Consider the following 17,291-nt stretch of genomic DNA (forward strand, 5'->3'; position numbering starts at 1 on the left):
TCTCCTATTTTGGATCGAGAGATTTTTCTTTCCTTTTTTTCCTTCTCTTTTTCTTTTTGCAAACAAAGCAAAAAACAGCATAGAAGAAAGAGCAAAATACAGAAGAAGAAGAGGAGGAAGAGAGGGCAAGAGAGCAAGGGGGGAAAAAAAAAACAAAACACCAACCCAGGCAGAAGAGGAGGCGAGGAGGCGCGGCGGCGAAGGCAGCGGCAGCGGCAGCGGCGGCGGCTCGGACCCCCTCCCCCGGCTCCCCCCATCAGTGCAGCTCTCCGGGCGATGCCAGAATAGATGCCGGGGCAATGTCCCGCCGCAAACAGGGCAACCCGCAGCACTTGTCCCAGAGGGAGCTCATCACCCGTAAGTGTCTGCGGCGTGCGCGCCAGGGGCCGGAGGATGGGGCTCCGGGTGCCCGGGGCTGGGTACACAGAGCCGGGCCGAGCGCCGGGGCCGCCCGCGGACTCGCAGAGGCAGCGGCGGCGGCCCAGAGTATGGGGCGGGGGGGAGGGACTGGGGGGGCATAGGAAAGTTTCTTTGCAGCCCTGGGAGTCGGAGCGCTGCGCAGTCAGACGCGCTTCGGGTTCGAGGGCCTGCGGAGCGGGCTCCGGGCCGGGGAGGGGGCGCGCAGGCTGGAGGAGGTGTGTGTGCACGCGGAGCCCGGCTGGACTCTCGCCCCTCCGAGCGGCGTGTGTGGCGGCGGCGGCGCTGGTGGCGGGGTTTGGAGAGGAGGGGGAGGGGGCTGGGGGAGCGGAGGGGGAGGGGGGAGCCGGGAAGTGGGGAAAAGTTGGCGAGCGCGTGGGTCCGCGCTGACGGCGCGGGCGGAGGAGAGCGGGGTGCGCTTCGGCCTAGGAGAGACGTGGGGCGAGGGACGGCCGCCGGCTCCGGGTCCCCGGTCGCTGCACCCGCCCGGTCAGGGCGCCGACCACGCCGGTCCTAGGATTCCGCCGCCGCCTTTCTCTCCTCTCCTCCTGCTATTTGCAAAAGAATCCAGCTGCGCGGCTGTTTGCTGGGCTCATGCCCCCCCCCCTCATTTCCCCACCTCCGTCTGTCTCCTGGGATGATCTTGTCTTCTATCCCCCACTCCAAAAAAAAAAAAAAAAAAAAGGTGGGGGGTTGGGGGCTGGTGAAAAAGCCCCGCCACGGGGAAAAAGAAGGATTGTCAGCTAGGATTAGGAAGACAGGGATGTGCTTGTAAAATAGGGGGAAAAAATAAAAAGAAGAAAGAAGAAAGAAAAAAAAAAAAGAAGAGAGACCTATCAATCTCTTACCCATCTTTCTATCTCAGGATCTTTCATCTTCCTTCTCTAAATAAACAAGGCAGGTCGCAGTGGAAATCCACCGGCTGAAATCGTGTGGATTTCAAGCAAGTGGCCGGGCAGGCAAAGTCAGGCAGCGGGGCAGAGACTCAGCAGCTTCCAGCGCCCCAGTTGGGTTTATTTAGAAAAGGGAAAAAGCGAGCGCGAGCGGGCCAGGTACTGTGTTTGCAGGGGAGCTCGCCCCGAGTAACCGCACAGTTGCACGGGAAGGTCGGCTCGCAGCGCTCCCTGCCCGGCGCAGCCCGCGGGGCCGCTGCTTCGCGGCGCGCGAACATCTCCCGTGGTCCTTTCTCTCGCGGTGCCTAGGTCGCCGTTGCCTTTTTTTTTTAATTGCAATAGTAATAAAACATCCTCTGGGTGCCATCGAGACCGTGGGCAGGTTGTGTTCCTGCAATCCTCCAAGCGCCTCGTCGGGCTGGGGCCAGGCAGCCCGCGCGGAGCTGGAGAGGGCTGCGCGCCCAGCCGCAGCCGAGGACTGGCTGTGGGGCGGCCGAGAGCCGAATATTTATGTTATATTTTAAAAAATTTAAATAAATAAATAAATATATAAAGGGGCTCTCCCCTCCCCTGAACACCCAGCATAGGAGCCATCTGCTCGGAGCATTGCCGCTGCCACCTCTCCTTTGTTGCAGCAGATACATTAGTAAGAATTTGTGGATTTATTATTGTTTTTTGGGGAAGGGAATAGATTTTAAAGTGGGGTTCGCCTGGGGAGAGGGATGCGTTTTTGGAGGGAGGGAAGAGAACTTCTCTTTTATTTTTTGCCATTGTAACATCAAAGAAGACTCACTGGTTGCCTTTTAAACAAAATGTTTTACAACCAGATTTGAGCCTGGTTTGATCAAGGTCCTTTTGGCCAGTTGACATTTCATCCTTTACCAAGCCGAAGCTGTCCCTCAGCCCTCCACACCCCCACCCCCTTTAGATGGTGTACTCGTTGTTACAATGTCTATATTTGCAGAGGTTAATTTCTCTGGGAGGCAGTTTGCCCCTCTTGTAGCCTCTATATAATTGCCAGGGTTGTTTTTGAGGAGGGGGAAGTTGGGGGGGTTGGGGAAGGGGGAGTTGTCAGGGCTACATTGCCAAGCTGGAAGCAGTGAGAGGAGCCAGGAGTGTTTGCAGTTGTGTAAGGGGGGGAAGAAGCAGGTAGGTTTGCTTTGCTTTTGCTCTCTCCCCCTCTGGCATTCCTGGGACATCAAGAGAAAGCCCTGGCCAGAAGGACTGGTGGCAGCTGGTTGTGGGGGACAAGGCGTGCCTGGTGCAACATCCTTCCATCCTTCATTTGTCCCCTCTCTCGCTCAGCCTTGCTCGGAAAGGTGCTGGGGAAAAGCCGCTGCCCCTGGAGCAGGGAGGGAGGGAGAAGAGAGAGGCAAAGGAGAAGAGGTGAGGAGGTGGAGGCGGAGGAGGAGGCAGGGGCAGAGGAAATCTCGCCTGCCTTTCAGGGGCACATGGAGCCCAGGGCATGTGCAGGGGGTCAAGCAGGGAGAGTGGTCCAACCAGTTTTCAGACAAGGCTATTTATTATCAAAAAGCAGCTGGCTTCTCTGTTTGTCCTGTGTCACCCGGGAGGTGGGAGTGCGGGCAGGGGGATGGCAAGAATTGGATGCAGTTGAGGTTGCATGGCCTGTGGAAGTGCCTCTCCACAGGGATGCAGGAGTCATGGCTTTAGGGTGCTCTGGAGCCCTGGCCAGCAAAAACGAGTGCTGTCACAGCCCTGACCCCGGGTTCACATTCTAGATTTTAAATGCGAAAGAAACTACTCAAAATGTGGTGCAGCTTCGGTGGGGTGGCAGCCCCTGGTTCTTTAGAGACAATGTAACTTAGGATGACTGCTGGTCTGGGAGACAGGAAGAGCACACAAACAGCAAACAATCTTGGGGTGGGGGGCATTGCAGAAGAGCTCTATAGTGAGCCTTGTTAAATGTACAGACAGGGCCCCAGAGAGGAGAAGTATAAAACAGGGTGGGAGACAGCTGGGGATGAAAACCTGGGCTTCTGGTTTGTTTCAAAATGTTTGACCCAGATGGATATGGCTTTTAGAATGGGAGGACGACAGACACAGCTATTAATAAAAACAAACACAAAACAACAGTGACAATAGTGAGGGGGGAGGAAGAGGGGCAGTGGCTGACCAGGCAGAGGGAAGGGCGCTGAGCCTGCAGTGCCAGACAGGGAGAGTAGGGGAAATTGCATGAAGTCCCGTCCACGAAGGAGCTCTGAGGCTTTCCGAAGAAACTAAGATGTCCCTAGTAAATTATACAACCCTAGCAAAGGTGATTTTTTTCAACAACCTACCAACAGGTTTCTTTGGAAGATCAGTAATTTTGTGTATGAATTCACAATTTTGCAAAACAACTAGAGACCCAAGGTTTGACACGGAAGTTAGGCTAACTGTGTTAATTTCACGGTTGCCTTTTAAATTGGGTTTTGCTATAGCTGTGTGTTTTGGAGGCGGCTGGGTTCACAATGACCTTAACTCTCTGGGGTATAGTGTATCTCCAGTTGCCCACAATCTTTCAAGATTGGGCCTCCGATAAATTTCATAAGACATGGGCCCCTCTTGTTTTGGGGGGGTAGCTTGGGGGGGAGTGAAGTTTGTCTCCCTTCTGCACAGAAGGGAACCCCATATCATTAGAAGTGTGATATAAGTCAGCTGCTCTGATTCCACGGGAGAATAAAAATGTGTTCATCAAAGGTGTTATGCCAGGCTGATTTTATTCATTTGTAATTCACACCTGAGAGAAAACAGCCGTGAGCGTATTTTAACAACCCTTAATATTTTTAAAGGGTATTCTTTCCCTCCCTGAATATTATGTACATATGCATATTTCTTTCTTTGAGGGTGGGAGCTTGCTATCTCCCTATGCCTTGGCCTTGGTGATTTTTTGTGTGGCCTCCAGAATATTTCGTGCAAGAAAACGAGTCATTTCTCAAGTGCTAGAGTGAATGCAGTTGCTTTGGTGAAGCCGGCCTTAGGAACATGGAGGGAGGCTGAGGTCAGATGGCTGGGTGTGGCGCTTTGCTGACCACGGTGCAAGACTCCACGGGTCTCACCGACCGAAGAGAAAGGCCAGCTTTGGGTGTATCTGACAGTAATTAGCGGTATGTCTCAGGTGAGATGGAAGCATGCTGAACAGTTCATTTACAGATATCAGCTTCCGACTGTAGAGAGCACCAGTTTCTAGCGCCTTATCAGTCTCAAGCTCTTGGCGCTGTCTTTTAGCTTAGAACACGTCTTGCACCAGGCCTTCCCTTTTTCCTTTTCATCTCCTTTCTTGATCGCTTTGCATTCTCTGTTGCTTGTTGTGATAAAATACTTTCCAAAATAAACTTTCAGTTGAATTGGCTTTTGGTTGATGGCAAGCCTGAAATGCTGAGCCGCGCCTGGTGCCACTTGGCAGCTAGGGGGAGCTCGGTGCCCGTGTCATGGCTTGGCGCCTTCGCTACAATGGGCCAGGAACGGGCTTCCATCAGCAGCCGAGGCAGTGTGCCTTGCTGCAAAATGTCTTAAGTGTGAAGTTGTAATATTGATTTTCCTGCAGAGATTTGAGCAGGACAAAATGAGAATATAAGTTTGAGAAATCTATTTTCAAGCTATTGGCATTGATTTACAAGCCGTCACGAGGCAGATGGGGGCATTTTTCTTTTTTTCTCTTCTTTTCCTGCTTTTTAAACAATTAAAATGGTTAGTTTTGAATGGGTGTGTTTTCCCCTATGAGTCTGTGGTCTTGACTTTCTGAAAATTCCATTAGGCTGTTAAGGCATTCGTGATGGAATGAGGGGGGTCTGGGAAGAGCATACATCATTTTGTCCGTTTCTGTGTTGCATGTCACAGACCCAGGGAACGGTCGAGAATCACTGCTTTTGGGAGTCATGCTCCTAAAACAGCTTGATGAATGGAAATCCTTTTAGCTCAGGTTTTATAACACTTGGATTCTCAATTCCATTTATTAGGTAATGTTCCCACTGTACTAAGGGAAATAGCACCATTCCCCAAAGATATCAAATGCCAACTCAAATAATGTGTAAAACTTTGTTTGGAAGGAGTATAGGCTTGCTAGACCCAGCATTGCTAATACCTTTCACCCCAAACAGTGCCCTTAATGGATGGCTTTTAATGAGACTCTTTCTCTCCTAAACGTGTAATTTAGTGCTGGGGAATATGTGTGCTTTTGATCACGGGATTTCTGGATCTATAATGTCTTCTCCAAGTTCAAGAAATCTGCAGACAGCACAGTTAACCTCGAGTCTTATGCTTGAGTTCAATATATGGGCAGAAGAGGTTGCCCTGAGACAGGAAAGAGTGCTTTATTCTAACCTGAAAGAGAAATAAATTAGGTCAGACAAAAGCCTAGTGCTGTCATCAGCTGAGAAAGAGCCTTCACTCTCCAGTACAGAGGGCCAGCAATTTATCTGATGATTTCTCTACTTCATTTAATGTTTGAATTGAGCCAGTTGTAAGCATATCGCGGCAGCGAGCTCATTTGACAACTCAAGAGATGAAGTGGCACAGTCACCTCGCAGCCTTGGGCTGGGCAGTGGCCTTTGGCCTGTAGAAAACCGTTAAAAAAAATTCACTTTAGAAATCCCCAATCCTTTGCCTTGGAACTTGGGAGAGTCTCATAAGCTGTAACTAAACACAGACCACGGATACGACGATGCTCGACAAAAACAGTACATGTGGGGAGGGTAGAGATGGGGTTCTTGACCTTTGGAGGCTGCCTCCTGCCTCCCCTGTGGCTTGAGGGAGACCCCTCCGGCTGTCCGGTTAGGGCCTACCTTTAGCTGAAGCTCGCCAAGGACTTGGGACTCCAGGTTTGATGTGGGGGTCACATCTGGGAGGACAAGGAGAAATAAATGCTCTCTGGGGACTGCACCCAGCACCACACGGTCAAGAGACTGATGCTGCCTGAGCATCCTTCTCTGAAGGTGGTGTTATCTGTAGGCACACTGACAGATTTTTTAACGGGGAGAGGGCACAGAAGAGAACCGGGAATGAATGTCTGTCATAGAGCTGCTCTGACTATGGCTTTGTCACTTCTTTATTTACTCCCACGACTGGGTCTGGGGTCCTCGGTGTTCTGCCCCTTCCACCCTCACCCCGCTCCCTACTCCCATATATCTCTCTTCTTTCCCAGGGAGCCAGATGCCCGTGAGACCTGCTTACGTTCTGGTCCCCATTCCTCTACCCCTCCCCTAGAAAAGCCGTTTGTTGACTGCCTCTCTTGAGCAGTGGTGTCCCCAAGGCGTGTATACAAAGTGCCAATAGCAGGCTATTTGGAGACCCACGAAAGTGGAGGGACACACTTCTTCACACTTCTTGCATCTTCTGCACGAGCCAGTTTGAGGGGGGGGGGCGGAGGCGGGGAGAGAGGAACAGCATCGTTTTTTACTGGCAAGAGTGACACCAGATCGAGGTTTGATTAATGGTGCTACATTCACTGGGACTTTTCGTCCGGCATTTTGACATATGCAAGTCTTTTGTGCAGTTGCTGAAATTCAAGAAATTCATTCTTTATTTCCAAGAGAGCTGATAATCTGCTTGGGTGTTGAATTAGCCAGCCTGAGCTATTTTAACTATAATGAAATGCCAGACCACACAAAATTAAGTAACTTCAAAGTGAAAAAAAAAAAAAGCCTCTGTTGTACACAACTTTTTTATGACCCCCTTCCACTGAAATAGAAATACATTTGCGGATGTTCTGATGAGTTCTCTACTAAGACAACGTGCAAAAATGACTCAAGAAAGTTGAATGCCGATGTTATTGTGATTAACGTGTGCTTCAGAAATGGACGTGCTGCTAGGATGATTTTTTTTTTTTTTTAATGAGGTCATGTTTAAATTTCTACCTTGGATGTGAGATACTGAAATGGCTTGTGTCCTTGCTATTTTGTTGCCGGCCTCAGAGGATGTCCTCCAGTGAAAGGTTTGCAGTCCGGTGTCCTGTATGGAGGATCCTTTTTCTCTTCCGCTTAGCACCTTTGAAAAAAGCACAGCATTAAATAAAACAAATCTCTTCATTTGGCCTCAAAGAGTGCTTTTATATCCCATCATTACGAGCCCTGTTGTGGCTCTGAAGATTTAAGGCATTTGCAGCTTTGTGGACTCTGCTGAACGTGCTTGGAAGGGTTTCTATGGTGGTAAATCTTTTTTTTTTTTTTTTCTTTTAAAGCAACTATTTTATTTATCAAAACATAGGTCACTCTATTCTTTGGTTTTGTGGACTTGGCTTTTTATTAGTAACCTCTTAGTAACGGACAGAATCTGTGAATGCACCTGAACGCTGTTTTCCTTATTCATTTGGCCTTTTTTTCTGCTTTTGAATGGGTGAGAACAGGCCCCCTGAGCTCAGTTTTTGGAATTCTAGAGAAGTGGATGCAGTGTGGGGAAGGGAAGGCTGGACAGTCCATCGCTCGAGTATTTTTCAAGGAGCTACTTTTAATATGCCAAAGTATCCTGAAACCAGGCTGGGGTGTGTAGGGCAACATGTATATATGGGGGTCTTTCTCCCACTGTCAGACTTTCCCCTCCAGAGTCTGCCACTGGGCTATGTGACTGAGGTTCTTCCTGCACCCCACACCACCTCCCGGGGTTCAGGAATCCCTGCCTTCCTGGAATGCCGGCCAGGCTCAGGCCTCCCCCTGCAGGCCCCCTCAGCCAGACCCCAGGTTATTTCCATTGGTTGCTGACAAGGTCGTGTGCCCACAGTCTTATCCCTGCCTTCCACCCGGGTGCCAGAAATCTCGACAATTTCACTTGAGGCTCGTGCTGTGGTTGGCATGGAGCAGACAGGGCCTCGTGGGGTGGTGGTTCTGGCATGCACCCTTCCTTCCAGCCGTTCTGAGGGTGGTAGGGAGGAGGCCTTTGGAGGGTGTCAGGGAGGTGCGCGGCCTGGGCCAGCAGCTCTGAGACACCTGGCCCGGCTGCACTGCTCCGCCATCCTCCTGAGAGGGCAGGTGGGTCAGGGGAGGGAGTTCATCTGTACGACATGGCTTACTTCCACACGCCAGGCTGTGTCCTCCCAGGGCCAGTGGCGGTCCTAGGCCTTGCTGGCTGCAGGAATTCTGTGGCCAAACGAGGCTGGGGCCCGGACAGTGTCTCCCACCCTCAGATGTGTTCTAACCCCTCCTGGCCCTGTGAGGACATTCCTCCTAATGCATGCCTCGCTGGGCTGACCGGCTGCTCTTATCTCTGCCGCCTCTGCCGGGCACTTCATTATTCCCAATGTTCGGAGAACTTCATAAAACCTCTTGTCGTGCCTTTAAGCGTCATCTAGTCATAGATTATTTTCTCCACCAAGAATTGATTCCTTCTCTCTCCCATCCACCCGTTTCCCTCCTCCCCTCCCCATGGTTGTTATTTTCTCTTGGATCCAATAAATTAAAAATTGATGGCAGCTCAGAAAAGTGGTGTGCTCCGTCGAGTGTGCGTGTTGGTGGTGGTTCAGTGTTGCCTGGAGTCTCAGCCCCTCCCGGAATGTTCGCGGGGAGGAGAGTGAAAAGATCCCTTCGCAGATTATTGGTGAGCATGGGCTTGCTGGCAAAGGCTCTGTCTTCGTAGGAAGCAGGTGTAAAGTCTCCAGTCGGATGCAGAGCTCTGGCGGAGGGATGCTGAGCATTTCTTGTAAACATGCGTACACATCAGGATGGCGGCTGTGACGTTGGTGGCACACGATTTTAAGAGCCTGGCACCCCTCCCCCACATCCTTCTCCTACCCACGCCCCCGGCACTGAAACAATAATTCTTCCTATGTTTCTCCTGGACTGTGGCTTAGCCATTAGAGATTTGGATTTGAATCAGTGCAGGGTAAGGCGGACATGGGCCTGTGTGCCGTGGGTGCAGCAATGCACATGCACTGTGCTGTGGGGACAGGAGACGGTTGGCCCCTTGGCTGGAATTCGCCAAAGGGCAGGTGCAGGGCCAGTTGTTACAGATGGACCAGGGCGGGTGGGGCCCTTGGAGCCCTGCGTGTGGGGGAAATCACTGGCCAGGTAAGGCCATGCTAAGCCTTTGCAGCTGCTGGGGGGCCTGTTGGCTGCTTGGCTGGGTCGGTATTAATGATGTCTTTCCATTTCTGTCTTCTACCCCAAATTCCTTCCCAGCCGAGCTCAGGCTTGGGGGAGTTTGTCTTAGGATCAAGTGCTTCCCCATCTACTTAACAACAAATATCCATTATTATTTGTGAACCCTGATTTCATTGCTTCTAAATGCGTTTATCAGCTGGGAGGAGGCGTAGCCTTGTAAATAAAATGTGGTTTTGTTGTAAAAGAAAATTAACTGTGTGTGTGTGTATGTGTGTGTGTGTGTGAGAGAGAGAGAGAGAGAGAAAATATATAGTTGTCCATGAGGTTTAGGATTTCATATTTCAGAACCCACCCCAATGTGATACTGTACATTTGAGCAAGTTTCCTGCTGCATCCATTCATTTTTCCTCTTAATGAGTCAAACATTTTAGCAATCCCTGTACTTTATTCGGCTCATAATAGCGAGAGCAGCAATATTTTCCAGGGCCGCCTGACACTTGGGGAGCTTTTCACGAAAGCAGAAATCATCTCAGGGGAAAGACCTCATCTTTGCCTTCTTTATTTAAGGCTTGAGTTTGCCGGACAAGACAGCCTGAGGGGCTGGTTTGTTGGGTCTGGGAATTCAAAAAGCTGTTTTTGTTATGTATCTTTTCTCTTTCCTGGTGCTTTCTTATGTCTGGGTGGCAGTTTGGGCCGCTCCGGTTCTCCCAGCAGAGGCCTGGTTCTCCGAGCCATGTGGGGCCGTGGGGCCCCGGATGCCCATAGGACAGGGAAAGGAGGGTACTGAGAGGACCGGACACAGCCCACTTCGCCCTTCTCTGAGCTGGGCCAGGTGGCTCTTTCTCCTTTTATTTCTTCCATTATCGATACAGTTCTAAGAAGGGCTGCGCACACACACACACATGCACACACGCACCCCACATACCCAGCTCAGTATCCGCCTGCCAGCGGAAATGAAACCACAGCCCGTCTTTGGGGGTGTCTCCGAAGGCCGTGAGCACGGGCCTCCAGGCTCAGCAAGCTGTCTTGGTCCACTTGCTGTGACCCAAAACTTGACAGTTGAGGGGTTCATGCTGCCTCTGCTGCCTGAACTTTGGGGGTGACGTTCACACCTTCTTGAGTGAAGTATCTCACTCAGTAGATGAAGCCCAGAGCCCACGGCCGCCCCCCCCTTCCAGGGGAGGGGAGAGAGGAAACCCCATTCTTGGAGTAGGGTGAACACCCGCTGTCATCTTGAGTTTTACTTTCAACACTGACAGTGGGAGGGAAGATTTGTTTGTTTGTTTCTTTTGCCCCTGGACTCACTTGGAGGCAGCGGGCTGGGTCCTGGGTCCAGGAGGTGGGGTTCAGAGCTGTCTGTGGGCCTGGGGCAGGGCCTGGCCCCCCAAGGGGGGCTTGGCTGCCAGGGGGCCAAGGCAGGAATCACCACTGCAGCACAGCGAACGGTGTCGCATACTTTCGGACTCAGTGACGGGGGCTCACAGGGCCTGCTGCAGGAGGAAAGTGAAAAGGCAGAGAGAGCCAAATAAAGGAAAGAATACCAGATGTTACCAAAAAAAAAAAAAAAAAAAAAAAAAAAAAAAAAAAACGGAGAGAAGAAAAAAAAAGTGCTGGTACCAAGTCCTCAGCAAAAGATGGAAGGCAGAGCGGCAGGAATGCCTATGAACAGGCTTCCGTGACCTTTGCTAATTTTTAAAGTAGTCTGTGTTTCTCTTGAATGAGAAGGACGAATTGAAATTACGTAGCTTACAGCCTCCTAACAGAGAGGACGTCTGCGTGCTTCCTAGAACTCCTCCCCGGAGAGCGGACAGGCAGGGCTGAAAAAGTTAATGAGAAGCAAAACAAAACAAGGACAAGAAAGATTAAATTATTAAGCAGCAGGAAGCACCTCCCCGTGCTTCAGCAAGGATGGTCACGCTTGGAAGTGTGGCCGTCTTGGTGACACAGTGGAGCGCCCGGCCTGTGGGCGAGTGGCAGTTGAGACAGGACCAGGTACCACCGCCCTTCTCACCACCGAGCTTGCCCCTGCTCCTTCTGAATTCTCTGTTTCATTTTGTCCTTTTTTGCTTTTCAGCTCATTTCCTTTGTGCCTCTCTCCTTTTTTTTTTTTTTTAACAAAACAATATTTTGACATCCTCCTCCCATTTATTAGAGTTCCCTCTCTAGAAATGGCGCACAATACATCCTTATATTTCTGAAGAACTGTTTTCACAGCCCTCTCCTTTGGCTCTGAAATTATGTATATGTAATTGGTAATTAAAGGTGCAAGCTTTTCAATATAAACAGTATTGCTCAATGTTAGATCATTAAAGGGAAAAGAAGCACCGAATAATTACCTTTTCCATTCTGACAAACCGTTCACAGGAATCTGGTCCCCCCTACAACCACTGTTCGGCATGAGGGTTGTGATTACATTTCAACCATACCAAAGCATCTTTTCATAAAATAAATTGGTAAATTAATTATGTAGCATTGTGTTCCACCTCCTTTTTAAATAAACTCCCGATTTCTTTTTTAAAGTGTAATTAATGGTTCCTGGGGCTGGCTTGGTGAAAACCGTTTCTCTTACCTTATAGGTTTTTGGGGTTTTTTTGGTGTGTGTGTGTTAGAGGCATGGAGACAACAGATTTAGGATTTCCTCATCTTCGGGGTGTTTTTGTACTGACGTGGGTCTCATGCATGTCCAAGTGTAATTCATGGAGGACTCTGTCTGCTTGTCTCCAACCACAGGCAGGATCTCAAATGCTACCTTTCCTTCCCAGCCACACCTATGCCTCGACCTGTTCACATGCGGCTCATACGTGTCACCTGTCCTACAGTGTCCATCCTAGATTCAGCATCACACGTGGATTCCCACGGGCCCTGAAGAAGCTGTGTTCAGAAAATACAGGACAGGGGGGTGCCTGGGTGGCTCAGTTGGTTAAGTGGCTGCCTTCGGCTCGGGTCATGATCCCAGGGTCCTGGGATCGAGCCCCGCGTCGGGCGCCCTGCTCAGTGGAGAGTCTGCTTCTCCCCCTCCCTCTGCCTGCCTCTCTGCCTACTTGTGCTCTCTCTCTATCTCTCTGTCAAATAAATAAAATCTTTAAGAAAAAAAAAAAAAGGAAAATACAGGACAGGGATTCATATGTAAGATAGAAGATGCCACAGAATTTTTTCCTTAAATTATCTGTTCTTTGGCTCTGGCCCGTCAGTAACTTCACTGCCCCGGAATGTGTTTTCCCTCCCATCCATCCCTTCTCTCCGTTCCTCTCTGGTTTTCATTATATCTCACTAAATACCGTACAACTTAAAATTTACCTGCCTCCTCGGTTGTCAGACCCTTGGCTTTTCCCAGCACCCCAACACTCGTGCCGGCCCTACGACCACATTGTTTGCTCTTGAAAAATTCCAACCCAAGTTTGCTCAGAGCCTGAGGGGATGTGCAACCTCATTGTCCACTCCCCTTATTTATGACACTTTCGGCGGCCGAGTCTTCCCGTTCTCCCCCTGGGGGTTGCTGCTGTTGGAGGCATTTACTGGCTTCAAAATATTTGGGTCCCCTGTCCCCTCCAAAATAAAAAAAAAAGGAAGTATATTGGCTGCTAAAGAAATATGAAAATGTACAGCCCATTGAAAGTGTGGTGGTTTGTTGTCTGCCAAGAAATGCTTTTGGAGTCTGACGAGGTTTTTTTTTTTTTTTTCTTTTCTTTTTCTGGAGTGAAAAATAAAACCAACAAAACAGAAAGGACAGTGGGGAGCTGATGAGTGCCGGGAAATCTACAAAGTGATGGCGGTCTGACCAGGAGCAGGGTGTCTGGCAGGAGAGTGGCTCCCTCTTTCAGGGAGCAGACTAACAGCGTCCCTTCCCCTGCATTGTTGTTGTTGTTGTTGGTTATTTTTTTCTTCAGTATTTCTTTTTGAACCGACACTCACTTGTTGCTTTCTGAGCATGTGGGCTTCTTTCTCTCCTAAGGCCTGGCTGCCTGACGCCCGTTTGGGGCTCTGCTTTCTTGTCTGGTGTGCAGCCAGGTCTGAGGTAGAGGAATGCAAGCAGAGCTCCCATGAATGGGGAGGACATGAATGAACCGTGGAAGGGAGGGGGCGGCTGATCGAGCCCAAGCAGGGTGAACTGGCTCTGGCGCACGCTTCTCAGCCTTGGCTGCCCACAGGAATCACCTGGGGAGTCTTAAAAATAAAAAGACAATCTGAGGTTTGGATCTCGCTGTAATTGGTCTGGGGTGCCGCCTGGGCACAGGGGATTCGGGGCTCCCCAGGTGGTTCTCAGATGATGTAAAGTGGGAGAGACACGTCTCGAGCTTGAAGTACGGGGGCCCGTGACACTGAGCCTCTTGTGAAAGCAGGACGGGTGTTATGTGCACGTGGATGTGTTTACATGCTATGTTGGGGGGTGGGAATCACCAGCAAATAAAGGACAAAGCAGTAAGTTTAGCATCAGTTAAGCAACCACCTCCACGGGCTGCGATGTTGCTCCCGGAGCCTCAGTTTGCCCATCTGTGGCCTCCGGGAGTCATGCGGGGACTTGGTGACCTCTAGTATCCTGCAGCGGAGGGGCCTCCTCTTGGTGGGGAAGGGTTGGAATGGCCGCTGGGTGCCCGTGATTGCCTAAGCCCATCTCTGTCTTCTCTGCCCCCTTCTCCTCTCTCTCTCCAGCAGAGGCTGACCATGTGGAGGCCGCCATCCTCGAAGAAGACGAGGGTCTGGAGATAGAGGAGCCCAGCAGCCTGGGGCTGATGGTGGGTGGCCCCGACCCTGACCTGCTCACCTGTGGACAGTGTCAGATGAACTTCCCCCTGGGGGACATCCTGGTTTTTATAGAGCACAAGAAGAAGCAGTGTGGCGGCAGCCTGGGTGCTTGCTATGACAAAGGCCTGGACAAGGGCAGCCCGCCGCCCTCCTCGCGCTCCGAGCTCAGGAAAGTGTCCGAGCCGGTGGAGATCGGGATCCAGGTCACCCCCGATGAAGATGACCACCTGCTCTCGCCCACGAAAGGCATCTGCCCCAAACAGGAGAACATTGCAGGTATGGAATGTTGCCACTGGCCAGGTCGCCACTGAAGCCACCTCCTGGGTCCCATGCCCGCCTGTCCCCTCTTTGTGCTGGGTGTCGGTGCTGGGAGGGCCCAGGGGCTACTGGGATAGGACCACCAGCCAGGGCTCGCCCTTTCCGAGGGGCCACTGTCTGGGTGACCCTCAGGAGGAGACAGGCCTGGGGCTCAGAGAGGCACAGCTGGCTGATGGTTGCTTTGCTTTTGGCAATGAGGCTCTGTTGTGGGGCCTAATCCATAGGTGGCCGGGAGTACAGAACAGAAATTTGGAAGGCTAGGGTGGCCCTCGGTTTGCTGGTGTTCTTGGCTTAGTCTCTGGCTGTGCAGCCAGACTGTCTTGGGTTGGAATCTGTTCTTCACAACATGGACAAGTCCGTTTTTCCATCTGTGAAATGGAGCTAATGAGACCGATTTCCATAGGGTTGTGGTGAGGTCTAATGAGACGTGGCCTGTGGGCAGGGCCTGGTAGGCACTTAGGAACGGGAGCACTCATTTCTTCCTCCTCCTCTCTCTGGCCTCCATTTCCCATCTGTAAAAAGAGGCGTGCTGATCTCAGAGGCCCCTTCTGATGTTGCCTGATCCTCTGGCAGGTCTAGCGAAGGGCTTGCGGGAACTTGCTGGAGCACTGAGCCCCTTTCAGCTGACCGCCTGGACAGCTGACTTTTACCACCTGAAGAACAGGTGTTGGGTTGTGTCCTCTGGCCACAGGGGGTGGCACCATGTCCTGCCGGGCCGTGGTCACGGAATGCCAGAGCCTCCTCCAGGGAGCCCGAGCTCTGTGCAAGCCACAGTGTTTGCTTTTGGTCCTACTTCTGAGCCTGGGAGGCCCAGCAAAGATTGAGGGCCGTGGTGGCCTGTGTTCCTGCAGTAAGCAGCAGCCAGTCCTACAGCAAGATGGCACCAGTGTGCGTGTAGATGAGGGGTCACATCCTGCCGGTTGGCTCTGGACAAGCTGCTTCATGAGTCCAGGCCTCAGTTTCCTTATGTGTCAACAGCGAGTGAGAATACTGGCAGGCCTGGTGTGAGGATTGAATGAGCAGGGGCTCCGTAAGTGCTTTGCCAGTGGAAATTTCCTCTCAGGGGTCCCCTCTGGTTCTGCAATGTGCAAGTAGGTGCCGGCTCTGTTTTGGGCGTGGAAGCTAGTGCTGGTGCTGGAGGGACTGAGGCTCTGGGTGCTCCTCCTTGGAGGATGAGCCTGGTGTAGCCCAAGGCACCTGCTCCCACGGGTAAGATGGAGCAGAGAGCCCCATCATCCAGAAGGCAGTCATGGTAATGCAGCAAAGCCACTTGGCAACTCTGAGACTTCCGGGCCTCAATTTGCCCGTCTGTCAAATGGGATTAATGAGTTCTCTCTTGGGAAGAGACTGTGGTGGGATGCAGACTCCTGCTGGCACATGCTAGGTGCTGGGGAGACCCCATCAAATCATACTGGCCTGTGGGCCTTGCCTCTGGCTGCTGAGCTAGAGACATCTCTTGCTCTCAAGTTGCCAAGGGCTTTGAGAAAAATGCCCAGCATGTTCAGGGCCATGGTCATGTAAACCCCGGCTTCTCAGAGTGCCCTGCAGATGTGAGTGATGCTGCCTTCGTTTGGGCTGGAGCCTCCCACCCAGAAAGGTGCCGGGTCACTTTTGTTGGTGTTGTTGGGGCCCCCATACCTTTCTTTTCTTTGACACTGGAGGAACAGTTTTCCTCCAGTAGAATAAACACCCGGCGTCAGTGACCACAGACCTTGCCCACGAGACTGGTCCCTACTTATATTTCCATGGAAAGGCATTCTGCTTTCCCCCAAAACCATCCGAATCCTCATTTCACGATGAAGGTATTTCCCAGCGAGAGGCTGCCGATCATTGTGGGTAGGTTTGTTTAAGAAAGCGACTAGATGTGATTTCATAAAAGGCAAAGTTAATCTGCAAGGCGGCTTTGTCCTCACCCCCCCATACCCCCTGCGCCCCTTTTTCTTGGGTTGTAATACTGCAGCAGCCTACAGTATTTTTATTTTATGTGTGACAGAAGATATTCTTGGCCTTTTCTGTTCAGCAATAGGACGAATGCATTTCTTCATTCTTGAAGAAATATGTAAAATAATCCCTTCGAAGTCTAAAGAGATATGTTTGTTCAAAGCATTTAAAATGTTATTTTAATCAAAGGCACAAAACAGTCTCCATGCTGTGTCAGCTGAAGACGACCATCCTGTTCTAGCGGCACGTTGTGCCTTCTTGCTGGCCCTCCTTCCGCTTCTCCCCTCCCTGCCTTGGCACCAACTTTTCTTGCTTTCTTTTTTTTTTTTTTATTTAATAAAAAAGGAAAGATTAAAGAATAAAACTTCAGTGGCTCAAATGTATAAAGTAATTTAATATGGTGGGAGCATTAATTATTTTAGTTTAATTGAATTCTGAGGACTGCAGTACTTGCATTTTTGTAGACAAGCCCTGTTTATTATTTCTCTGTGTAGATTAACAGTAAAGGAAACACAGATAACTTTCAGTTATTTATTGTAAAATAAATGTGTCAATTCATGTGTAAAGCAAGCTGCTCAAAGATAATTGAGTCTTTATATTTTAAGAGGGGGGCCAGGAATCACAGGCGCTTCTCCGCCCGGGCTTCCGGAAATCCGCACAGCTGCTGCCCAGGCCCCTGGCACCGCTGGCCTTGCCCAGGCCTCTCCTGTTCCTGCTCCCCAGCCGAGGTGGGGAGGGATGCTCCAGCCTGTCCGAACCCCACTGTTGTCCCCAGGGCCGGTTACTGGGGAGCAGGTGGCTGTTAACTCTTGGGACTTGGCCTCTGGTTTGGCTGTTCCAAGGGAGGTGCCCGCGGTGACCATGTGGCTCATGCCTTTTGGGGAACCAACAATCTGAGCCTTGTCCAGACGGGTCCCAGCCCTCCTAGCTGCCCAGTGCTTCTAGAGGCCGG

General features: G+C 50.9%; 1 protein-coding gene across 4 annotated transcripts in view; it reads left to right on the forward strand.

Annotated features, from left to right (window-relative positions):
* The first annotated feature begins 100 nt into the window (after nucleotides 1-100).
* Nucleotides 101-17,291, forward strand: part of BCL11B (BAF chromatin remodeling complex subunit BCL11B) — a 91,584-nt gene continuing 74,393 nt past the window's right edge. For 2 of the 4 annotated variants that reach the window (XM_021679689.1, XM_044917887.1), the window contains exons 1-2: nucleotides 101-357; nucleotides 13,988-14,356. In XM_021679689.1, coding sequence (XP_021535364.1) covers nucleotides 300-357; nucleotides 13,988-14,356 — 427 coding nt within the window. In that variant the 5' untranslated portion in view covers nucleotides 101-299. The remainder of the gene's footprint in view (nucleotides 358-13,987; nucleotides 14,357-17,291) is intronic. The other 2 variants (XM_021679690.1, XM_044917888.1) reach the window with 1 other exon arrangement.

The sequence above is a fragment of the Neomonachus schauinslandi genome, chromosome 9, assembly GCF_002201575.2.
Source record: "Neomonachus schauinslandi chromosome 9, ASM220157v2, whole genome shotgun sequence".
NCBI lineage: Eukaryota > Metazoa > Chordata > Mammalia > Carnivora > Phocidae > Neomonachus > Neomonachus schauinslandi.